Consider the following 12,581-nt stretch of genomic DNA (forward strand, 5'->3'; position numbering starts at 1 on the left):
ATTCCACTTAGCATAACACCCTCCAAGTCTACCATGTTGTTGCAAGTTAGTTTCACTCCTTTTTAAGGCTGAGTAATATTCCATTGCGCGCGCGCGCGCGCGCGCGCGCGTGCGCGCGCGTGTGTGTGTGTGTGTGTGTGTATACACACACACACACACACACACACACATCTTCTTTATTCACTCATCTGTTGTGGACACTTAGGTTGCTTCTGTATCTTGGCAATTGTAAATAATGCTGCTATGAACACTGGAGTGCATGTATCTTTTCTAATTAGTGTTTTAATTTTTTTTGGATACATACTGAGGAGTGGAATTGCTGGGTCATATGGTAGTTCTATTTTTTGTTTTTTTGAAGAGCCTCCACATTGTTTTCCACAGTGGCTGCATTAATTTACATTCCCATCAACAGTGTACAAGGGTTCCCTTTTCTCCATATCCTCACCAACATTTGTTATTTGTTTTCTTTTCCATGGATCATACTTTAAATAGCAAGTACTAGTATATCTGTAGGATAAATCCTACAGGCAGAACCACTGGGTCTAAATCTGATAGTTCTTCACAAATTGCCTTCCACAGGGACTATAGCCAATTTATACTCCCATCAGCAATATGTAAATGTAATTATTTCCCTACAGCCTCACCAACTAAGAATGTTATCAAATTTACAGATTTTTCTAATTTGCTAGGTAAAAAGAGAATTCTCTTTTTAGTTTTGATTTGTATTTATCTTATTTTGAGTGACATTAATCACTTTTCATATATTTAGAGCCATTTATTTCCCTGACTATTGCCTCTTTCTTGAAATAGTCTCCACTAGGGCTGGGTTCTGAGACTTTTTGTCTCTTTTTATTTATTGCTATAACTTTATATACCTTCTATAATCTGATGATTCCCAAATGTGTATCTCCAGCCAAAATTTCTCTGAATTTGAATCATATATTCCAGTATCTTCTTGATATCTTCATTTGACTATTTTGCAGGTTTAACACCAAGAGAATTCATTTTCATCTTCCTTATTTCTCTAAATGGTACCACTATCGATCTAACAGCTTTAACTAGAAACATGGGTGTCAATGATTCTTCTCTCATTCCCAACCCCCAATCTACTAGCAAATCTTACTGTTTCTATCTTGAATCTGCTTCTCTTAGTTTCCATTGCTCCACACTAGTTCCAGCCATAATTATAGCTCAGTGAGATGACTACAAAATTCTCCTCAAACTAATAGCATTTGAGGAAGGAAAATTTGTAGTTGAGCAAGACCATCCCACACACTCTAAGATATTTAACAACCTAGGCCCCAGCTTTCTGAATGACAGAATAATTCCTAATCATTGTGATAGCTAAAAACAATACCCTACATTTCCAAACATCCCCAAAAGAGTGGAAAACCCCCTAGTTGAAAACTGTTCTCCCTATGCCTGATCTTACCTCTGTGAATCCATTTACCACATATATTTTCATTTTTGTAGTATAAATCAGATTACATCATTCTGCTGCATAAAACCCTTAAATGGCTTCTTGACACACTTCAAAGGAAGTCCAAACTTCTCTATCTATAATTCAAAGGAAGTCCAAACTTCTCTATCTAACTTACTAATACCAACTTGGACTTATGTTCCCTGCCACCCCCTACTTCTTTGCACTCTAGCCAAGTTTATATCCTTTCAATTCCTCAAACACACCAAGTTCTTTCTGACCTCAGGGCCCTTGTGCATGTTGTTTATGCAACATGGACTGCTTTTCAGTTTATTTCTTCCATAACAGACCCCTTGACCTCCAGATCTCATTCTAAATACTACCTCCATTAAGAGTCTTCTGTGACCATAGCACCTAGAAAATGTTCTTCTGTTATTGTCTATCATGAGTTGAATCAGATTAATTAGTGGCATCTTCCCCAAGAAGTAATTAATAGTTACTTGTTTCTGCTATCTGTCTCCTAAATCAGACTATAAGCTCCAGGAAAGCAGAGACTTCTTTGCTCACCAAGTACCTACACAATGTCACCAACAGTCTTTTAGACCCAGATGATATCAGGTGTCAAGACAGAGGAAAACATAAAACAGAATACTGAACAGAGACTATATGAACTGAGAATTCCACACTTGCAGTCAACTACTAAACCCCTACTAGCCCTCTCCCCATAACAATAATTAAGCTAAACATCTCAAAAAGCAGCTAAACGGTACATCCAACTCTAAATCACAGTTTTAAATAAAAGGCTGTAATAAAAGATGAAATGCCATGATTAGCCAGAACTCCCCTCCTTGTCTGGCTGAAATGATGCTAATAATACCAATAAACTTAATTTCTATTTTGTTCAATAAGTTTCAAGTCAAGAAATTAGCTAAAAACTTCAAAGTGAATATAAACAAATTCCTAACTTAGTGAATATTGAAAGCATGTAAATGAACTAAGGTGAAAGACAAATTTTAAAAATACCTTTAAAGAGCACAATGCAAAGAATTTCAAAGTACTTTTTAAGAAGAGTCAGCTAAGCATCTCCTAATAGCCCACCTCAGCTGCTGGGGTTTTTCATGGATACCAACCACCCAGTAGTGATCAGATTTTCCTTTGCAGTGTTCTCTTGTGTTACATATGGGAGTCCATGTATTACCAAGTCCTCTGTTGAGCATTCGAACAATGCCTTCCGAATCCACATAACATGGGGTACCTATACAACAATAAAAAAACAAATCACAGAGACATAGCTACATATTTGTTAAATATATCCCTTTTCAAAAACAAATACCAATCATTCAACTTTCAATTCAAAAGCATAAAGCAAAAAAACAAAACAAAACGGCAAATAATTCAAGATTATTTCCCATAGATTTTCATTAACCACATAGAGTAAGACCTAACTGAATAAAGAGAAAAAAAAAACTGCACATGATATGACTAAAATTTATCCAAATAATGAGGGTAAAAACCTGATCATTTCAGTGAAAACTATGCCACCTGCTGGAATATGGCAGTTTTTTAAAAGTCAATTTTAGTAAAAAAGTTAAATTTCAGTCTGAAGTTTCCTTGGTTAAGAGAGACTTGGAAAAATGACCAGAACCTGATGTAAGGTGATGATGTGGAGAAGTCCGTCTTAGTATTCTTCCTCCCCCTCTTTCTTAGCCTTGTCACTATGCTGTTCCCCAACTCGTAGGCTTACCTAGAAAACAAGGATCCCCGTTTCTATCTACTCTGCTCCCATTTCAAGAAGCACATGGCAAATTCCCTAATTATTCCTTTTTTATCTGTGATTTCACTCTGCAAACAGCAGTTTCCTCAGAGTCTAGATCTGACTGGTAACTGGGAGAGAAAAATAAAGCCATATGAATGGAAGTTACTAATGGTCACATTTAAAGCCAAGTGACTTGTAATATTCCAATAGAAAACACATCCAGAATTGGGTGATTTTTTAAGGGTAAGCTGGAGTTTCCAATAATGTAATTAAAGGCGCATGAATCTCCAATCATAGAAATATTTAGGCTAGAAGATAGGGTTAATAGGTGCCTTAAAATAAGGTATTCCTCAGTGTCCTTCAAATCATATCATAAGCCACTATTAAGTGAGTCTACAATAGCATGGTTCAATAGAAATACCATGTGAGCCACAAGCCTAATTTTAAATTTCCTACTGCCACATGAGAAAAGGGGGAAAAAGTAAAGTTAATTTTAATAATCTATTTTATTAACTCTAATATATCCAAATATTATCATCTTAACATGTAATCACCGTAAAAGAATTACTGACGTCTTTCACTTCTCATACTAAGCCTCCAAAATCTGGAGAATATTTTACACTTACAGCACATCTCAATTCAGATTAGCCACATTTCAAGTGCTCTATAGCCACAATGGCTAGTGTTTACGGCAGTGGATTGTGCAGTAGTAGAAAATTCTTGATGTTTGTGTAGAATCTTCTAGAAAAGCTAGAACTTTAGCCGTGATTTGGATTTCCTCCTTGCTAGCTAATAAATGTTCAGTAAAATATATTTTCCTCTTTGTAAGTTTTCTAATCAGAATTCTGACGAAGAGACTTGTATACAAAGCAGTGGCTACCTTAACTAACAATTCATTTCTAGTTCTGCCAATATATTAATACAAAGAAATTTAAACATAAAATATTGACTATTTATCTTTAAACAAACTAATTACGATTAAAATAATGAAACAATTTTCTTGAAAAAGTGTCTTTAATTTTAATAAATGAATTTATCTTGCCTTCAGCTGAAAATCCAACCCATACAAGATAGGATTTCCTTGTAAGAGGAAGAGGATCACCATGTAAAATTTGTTTTTTCTTTTTCCCCAGCTCTAGCAGTTGAGCTCCAAGGCACTGATCACCATCAAATCCTGTACCTAGTCAGAAAATGGAAATATAAATCAGGTATCCATGGTTATTTAGCTATAATGCAGTCTGAATTATTTTCTGTGAATTGAACTGATTTTGTGTTAAATTCCTAGATTAATTAGCACTACTTTTTATAGATAACCTACCTAACTGAAGCACCATTCGGGTATTAGAAGCAGAATATTACATTACAAGGACTATTTCTATAAAGTGTTTCTAAGTGGTAATTCATTCACTCAAGAAATATTTACAGAGAGCTTACTTTGTGCCAGGTACAGAGGTTATAATGGTAAAGAAGACAAAGTCCCTATTCTCATGAAATTCATGCTCAGGTAGAAAGGAAAAACTAATTTAAAAAAAGAGAGAAAAAAATGCTAAGTGTTATTATCAAAGATTAAAATACTAATGTGATAGAGTGTCAGACTAAGTGGCTATTTTAGATTGGACAGACAAAGGTAGCCCTTCCAAGAAAGTGAAATTTAAACTGAGATATGATTTGCAAGTTGGAGCTAGTCACCCAAATGATATGGGGAGGAGCACTACAGCAGACAGGGAACAGCTAATGAAAAGGTCCCGAAGTGGGAACTTGTGAGTCTGAAGAACACAAAGCAGTCAGTAGGGCCAGAACGAGTAGCAAGAAAAAGTGGTAAGAGTTGAGGTTGAAAAGGCAGGCAAAGGTCAGATCACATAGGACCTTGTCAACTGCAGTAAGAAGTTTGATTTTCATTCTAAAGCAACAGGAAGTCATCAGAGGAATCTAAGCAGGAGAGGGCTGTGGTCTGATTTATGTTTTAAAAGATCACCTAGGCTGCTATGTGGAGAATGGATTGTGGAAGGCAAGAATTGAAGCTGAAAAGTAGTTAGGAGGTTATGAGATAGTCCAAGAGATGACATCTGGTTTGGACTGGGGTTTTAGTGGAGATGAAGAGACAGATTTGGAAAGTGTTGGGTGAAATGACATGATACAACTTTGCCAATGCAGATGATGTGGGGGTGAGGGAAAGAGAAGAATCAAGGATAACTTTTATATTTCTGGCTTGAGAAGTTAAATTGATAGTATGCCATTTACGGAGATGGGAAAACTAAGATGTAAGTTTGTGGGGGGAAAAAAACCCAGAGGTTTTACTGTGACAAAGTTAAGTTTGAGATGTACATCAAAATAGAGATTTCAAGTGGACAACTAGATCTGTGAGTCTGGAGACACAAGGAGAGAGAAGGGTTGGTAATATTAATTTAGAAGTCGTGAACACATAGATGTATGTAATGCCACAGGTCTTGAGATAACCCAGGGTAGTTTCTCAAACTGCATTTTTTCCTGAGTCATGAAATCAATTTAGTATTATAACCAGCACTTAAAGAACAATGAAATCAAAGAGTAAATGTTGTCCACGAGACTTTTGTTATATCTGCAGGTATGCATAGAATAGCAACAGAAAGAATTTTCACTAGGTCTAAGCAGTTGAAAAATTGACAGATCCTGACCTAGTGAGAGTACCAGAGAAGAGGGACTGCAACTGAGCCCTAGAACATTCCACCTAAAGGGCTGGCATAGGAGGAGGAGCCAGCAAAGGAGCTCAAGGAGTTATCAGTAAGGAAGAAATTGGGAGAGTGATGTCACAGAAGACAAAAGAAAATATTTCTAGTAGAATTACTTAAATAAGCATAAAAAGATCATCGGTAACCTTGATAAAACCAGTCTTAGCATAGTGGTGGGGACCGAAGGAAGAATACGAAGTGATAAAAAGGAAGCAGCAACTTTTTAAAAGTCACATTCAAAGCCATTTTGGTCCTTCACATAAAGAGTTAGTTTATTTTTTGAGACATTTAAACTCTCATAATTCTTATAAGATCTGGAAGATATGGACATGGAAGCAATTAACAAAACTCTACCTTAGAATTCTTTCTACCGTACAGTTTTTCTATAAATAAACTGTTTTTGCTTTCATTGCTACTACTGAAAACAACAAAATTCTCTACAAAGATTATACTAATTCAAATGTTTAAAAAAATCGCAAAAGGAGATATAAACCAAAACAAAAAGAGAGAGGGAAAAAAAGCCCAAGTAATTTTCATTTTACAGAAAAGCTCAGGTCACGGCAAAATTGTGAAAGACTAGAAAAAAAATCTACCTCTATGATAAATAATGACAAGCTGTTCTCCATGTCCTGCCATTGACACCACAGGCCCAGGAAGACTGAACACCTCTTTTTGAACACCTCCAATGGTAAATAAGCGAAGAAGCAAGGTGCTAGTGGCAGCAGCAGCCCAACCCTGACCAAGACATATGGCTTCAATATCTTCATTTTGAGGCATGTCTACTATCCACTCTTTACTTGAATCCCAAGAACTAAAGTGCAGGCAGTGAAGCTTGCTAAAAATTAAAACAAGACAGAAACAATCAAACATCCATATTTGATATTTTGTATATATAAAAAAACCTAGTCATAATATCCAGTAACAAAATCAAATAGCTTATTTTTTCTATTATACACAAACAGTGCAAAAATGGCTTTAAGAAAGTAATTATGAAATATCTTTAAAAGGGACCACATTAAAACCATAAACAGTCATGTTATTGAAGAATATTTAAAGCTAAAGGAAAATGCTCACAACATAATGTAAAATGGAGAAAAAGGCAGGCTAAAATCTGTAGAGTACAAACCTAGGATGCAAATACACATAAAAATCACAACCAAATTTTAAAAAAGGAAGCATCAAAACATTAGACAACAGTTCTCTCATTGCAAATAATAATAATAACAATGGAGAACAAAAAGAAAAAGAAAAAAAGTCATATATAATCCCACCAGTGAGATCACCAACCTCTGTTCACAATTTGATGGGTATTTCCAGTCTTTTTTCTTTGCATATATACATGCATGTAAGTGAGTTATTATGAAACTTAAGCTTCAGAATGTAGATACCATAGTATTTGGAATCAGAAGCAGTACTGAATTCCTGAACAGTAATTGTAAATTCAAATTTAAAATAAAAAGATAACATTGTCTATGACTGTAAAATAACGTATCTAGGAAAACAAAGAGGATATTTGAAATCAAATCTGCACATGGAAATAAATGTTCTAATTATGTAAGATATCCTGAGTTACAGACACTGGGTCAACAGTGATTTATTTAAGTAAACTGATTTAATGCACTAATGAAGTATTGAGTTGATTTTATAATGTGTAAATTAGGAAACCAATTAAAATGTTAAAAATGACCCAATTTGGTGTTTTTCAGGCTTTAATGCATACTCTATCACCTGAGGATCTTGTTAAAATGCAGATTCTGATTCAGAAGGTCTGAGGTCTGTGACTGTGTTTCAACATGGTACCAGGTGCCCCATACCCCTACTTTGTGGACCATACTCTGAGCAGCAAGGAACTAATGTATCCAGTTAGAAGGGTTTTAATTTCAAATCACCTGGGGGTTAGTAAAATCTATGATCAAATGTATAAGCATATGATCAGCTAAAAAAAATACAGATTCTGTATCCATTGCTTTTCTACCATACTTTTTTTGTCTCTGTATCTACCTACCTACTTACCTACCTGCCAAAATAATCTAAGAAGTCTAAATATATTAAGTTAAAGTCAAACTAACAAATAGTACTAATAACACTTTTCAGTGTGTGTGTGTTTTTTTTTAAAGAGAAGTTTCAAATCTAATCAACACTGACAAAAAAATCCAGATCAGTAGTTGCCCAAGGCTGGGTGGATTAACTATTAATTATTAACTGTAGTTTTACCTGAGAGTAGAATTCTGGGTGGAATTTTCATTTTCTACAAATTCTGTACTGCTTAAGTTTGTTTATTTACAACTCTAATATGTTTATTACCCTTATGTAATAAGGGGACAATTTGGCAAAAACAGAAATATGTTCTGAGGTATTAGGGGTGTAGTGGTATTTGTACTAAACTCTTCTTTCTGAAAATCCATACTACAAAAGATGTATTTTTGTTTTTATCTTATTAACTTTTTGTATTGAACTTCAACATTTGTGTCCAACAGTTCAACAGTAACAAATTCTTCCTAATAATCTTGAATTTACCTTGCTAGTTCATCAGTGCTCTCACATGCCAACAAAATAGCTTCATGGGAAAGATCTGCTACTGTATAATTCAAAGTGTTTGATAAGTGTGTTGCATGGTGTATGGAGGTATCATGGAACTCCACATCTATGGCATTGTCTTGCTCATCATTATAGCAGCGAATAATTCCAATAGAGTTCCACACCTACAAATATGTAAGGTTAAATACAAGTCTGAAAAAGACTGAAGCTCCTAGAATCAGTAGGCTAAAACAGCACAAACTAACAAATACTATAATTCAGTCAGTATCAAGGTTTAAGTTATGGAGTAGCCACAGCTTACATACCTCTAAACAGTTTCAGGTAACAGTAGTAACATCAGAGCAAAATGATTAATTATTCTATTCTTCATGAAAAGAAGGTAAGTATATACTTATTTATTAGCAAATGGAATATTTCACTTCATATTTTTAAGAATTTCATTACTGTCATAAAAAAATACTCTATAATTGGCCTTTGAACAACTGAACCATTAAATTCCTCAAAAGAAACATTTCAAACATTTACTTACTCACAAATATGGATATAAATGACAGCATATTTTTTTGTTCCAGCTAACTGGTGTATAGTTACAGAATAAATACATACATTTTTAAGGCAGCATAAACTGGTAACATTTAGAAAACTTATCTTTCACTCATGTACACTATAAGCTCTCACTGGGTAGGACAGGACCTAGTGTTTCTTTCCTATACCACAAGTAACAGCTATAAAAGTAGTTGACAATATTAGAAAAATCAAGACCTATTACTTGATGATAATTACTGATGGCAATAAAACTTTTTAAAAAAAATAAAAACATCACCTTTAATATTTATATACAAATTTATGCCAGGACTATTCCATTCAAAAAACACAAGAGGCAAAGTTCTCAGTGAAAAATCTCAAATAATCAACAAATAGAAATATTAAAATTTTTCAGCTTTTAAACTTAAGACAAAAAGCTAATACAGTCATTCCATAAATAAATGTTTAATGCCTACTGTGCCATACCTTGTCCTAAGTGCTATCAGTAAACAAATTAGAAAAATCACTATGCTTATGGAGCATACATGCTGGTGGGATGGGAAAAAGAGGCAGATAGTTTCTTTTCACAGTACTTATAACCTTCTAATAGTATACTGTACTAGGTGCTGCTTTCTAAAAAACATCTTCTAACTAATGTTCTGGAATCAGTACAATCTCCTATATAAAAAGTAATATGAGAAGTAAAGTTTCTAAGTATAGCCAAGAGGTACTGCAAGATACACAGTCACATTTACTTATGTTCATTATGTGTCATTTTACAAAGCAGAATTTTATTTAACAGAATTTTGAATAATGAGGCTGAAATAAGATTAAAACTGTGAGTTAACCATAAAACAAATCAACCAAAAAATTATAATCAACCAAAGTGCTTTAGGCAACTTAATCAAGGTTTTTAAAAAATAGCTTTTACCAAACAAAATTAACTATATTGAGATAAAATGCTGACAGGTGAGATAAAACTATTTTAAAGTTAAGTGTAGACCCGAGACTTACCATGAATCTGTGAGTGAGATGCAAGGGTGTAGAACCTGATTGGAATGGCTTTTGCCGGGGAGTTGGCATAGGACCATTATAAAATGGCCTTTGAGATGTTAAAAGTGGTAGATTGTGAATGCCGCCTGCCTGATCATCTTCCTCCTCCTCTTTGAGAAGACTGGAACTATTTTTTAGCATTGTAACATCTAGAAAACAAAGGATTATAATTAGAGAATCATAAATACCAATGACCTTAAAAAAGAAAAGCATTATGGAAATCTAATAACCTTGTCCATTCATATTTAATAATGCTAAAATGTTATTTGTCTCTTTCATGGACATCTGCAGTAATAGTTCAAAAGCAATGGAGGTAAAACTGTTAGTACCTTAGCATGAACCAAGGCAGTGGCACCAATCTGTATTAGTAGTCAATGCATTGTTAACCACCACTTAACTGCATTAAAAACAGTAAAAATATTTTTGTTTTTGTTTTTGTTTTTTAGATTCCACATATGAGCAATCTCATATGGTATTTTTAGCATAAATACAAAACAGAAATAGACTCATAGACATAGAATACAAACTTGTGGTTGCCAAGGGGGCGGAGGGTGGGAAGGGATAGAGGGGATTTCAAAATTGTAGAATAGATAAACAAGATTATGCTGTACAGCACAGGGAAATATACACAAGATCTTATGGTAGCTCATAGAGAAAAAAATGTGACAACTGAAAAATTGTGCTGAACACGAATGTGACACAACATTGTAAAATGATTATAAATCAATAAAAAATGTTAAAAAATAGTAAAAATATTAATTTTATTAAATCTTGATCTTTGCATAGATTTAAAAAAAGCATTCTCTGTGCTAAAATGGGAAGTATGCATAAAGAATTGTAATGGTTGTCTTAAAAAAAGCATTTGTGTAATTGATTTGTAAGCTGAACTAGCTAAGTTTCTCATGTAATACCATTTTTACTTAAAAGAATGCCAGATAAACTGTGGTTACACAGATTTAGGTATGTGGTAAACAGTTTCTTAAAAATGAATGAAGTGAGCTGGTCACTTAAGAAAAATAACTGACAGACTTTGTGGTCAATGATAAAATTTGAGCTTTCAAGCAAAAATGAGAATAGTGGAAAACTTGTATCTGCCACCATGAGCTTGACTGCTTCATAGTATTTTAAAACTTCTGATGAGATTGGTGCTGATACTAACAAATATTATTCTGGAAAATGTGTCAGTATTAGGAAAGTCTGCAAACCTCAGTGAATCAGTATTTCCCAAATCACCAATACGTATGTTACAAAACCAAACGTGGTAAATGTTCCACTTAAAGTTCAAGTTAGACCAGTGGATTTTAATGTAATAATAAGAGTCGAAATGTTCATCAAAAAGTTCGCAAAAAGTTCTCAGACTCCACACTGCAAGTAATCTTTAAGAAACTATCATTTGTTGTGTTTTGGTGCAGCATCAAAGAACAATATCCACAATTATTTCAATAGGCTATTAAAATCTCTCTCTCTTTTTTAAACTACATATTGTGTGAGATGAAATTTTCTTCACTTAAAAATAAAAACAATATATGGCAGTAGACTGAATTCTGAAGCACATGAGAGAATCTAGCTGTCTTTTATGATAGACATTAACAGGATTTGCAAAAGGGTAAAATAATGCCACTTTTCTAATTTTTAAAAAAATTTCATTAAAAATGTTATGTTTACATGTTTATTAACGAGTTTACTGTTATTTTAAAGTGAATAAATATTTAAAAAATTTCTCCGTTTTAATTCCTAACATGGTAAATAATAATAAATATAGCTCCATAGATGATTTTCTTCAGAGTCCTCAAAATTTTTAAGAATGAAATGAGCTCCTGAGACCAAACATCTGAGGAGTGCTATCCTATAAGCCCTATATGCTTTAAATGCAGTACAATTTACATTGTACATTGGACTTTTAATTGGTAATGTTCAAATCTGTTATTTTGCCAAGTAAGTTGTTGTAATAGGTACTTTATTTCAAAGTTTTTAGTTACAATCTCAATAACTTTAACAGATACTGTACTATTCAGTCACCTATTTCTCCTTGAGTTAGCCTGGTAGTTTGTGTCTTTCAAAGAACTTGTCTATTTTATCTAAGTTGGTGAAGTTATGGGCACAAAAGTGTTCATAATATTCTCCTATTATCCTTTTGCTATTAATAGCAGTGCTGTATTACAGAAATAAAATGTGAGTTACATATGTAAGTAAAAATTTTCTAGGAGCTATATTTTAAATAGTAATTTTATTGATCTTCTCAAAAAACTAGCTTTTGGTTTTACTGACTTTCTCTATAGACTCTGGTTGTCAGTTTCACTGAATTCTGCTCTTTATTATTTCCTTCCTTCTGCTGGCTTGGGATTTAATTTTCTCTTCTTTTGCTGGTTTGCTAAAGCAGAAACTTAGATCATTGATTTGAAACCTTTTTTACTATACATATTTAATGCTATAAAGTCCCCTCTACACACTGCTTTAGCTACATTCTACTAATTCAAAAACAACTTTATATAATAGCTTTGATAAAATACTGAAAATATTGATCAACAGGATGGATCATTGAGGGGGGAGGGTATAGCTCAGTGGTAGAGTGTATGCTTAG

The 12,581-nt window shown here is 33.7% G+C and overlaps 1 protein-coding gene across 2 annotated transcripts in view; it reads right to left on the reverse strand.

Annotated features, from left to right (window-relative positions):
- The window catches only part of WDHD1 (WD repeat and HMG-box DNA binding protein 1), a 57,396-nt gene that overhangs the window by 17,990 nt on the left and 26,825 nt on the right, over positions 1 to 12,581 (reverse strand). For both annotated transcript variants that reach the window (XM_072963068.1, XM_006199759.4), the window contains exons 12-16: positions 9,962 to 10,149; positions 8,402 to 8,586; positions 6,478 to 6,719; positions 4,219 to 4,356; positions 2,519 to 2,675 (exon numbers count right to left, since the gene is read on the reverse strand). In XM_072963068.1, coding sequence (XP_072819169.1) covers positions 2,519 to 2,675; positions 4,219 to 4,356; positions 6,478 to 6,719; positions 8,402 to 8,586; positions 9,962 to 10,149 — 910 coding nt within the window. The remainder of the gene's footprint in view (positions 1 to 2,518; positions 2,676 to 4,218; positions 4,357 to 6,477; positions 6,720 to 8,401; positions 8,587 to 9,961; positions 10,150 to 12,581) is intronic.

Source organism: Vicugna pacos, chromosome 6 (assembly GCF_048564905.1).
Source record: "Vicugna pacos chromosome 6, VicPac4, whole genome shotgun sequence".
NCBI lineage: Eukaryota > Metazoa > Chordata > Mammalia > Artiodactyla > Camelidae > Vicugna > Vicugna pacos.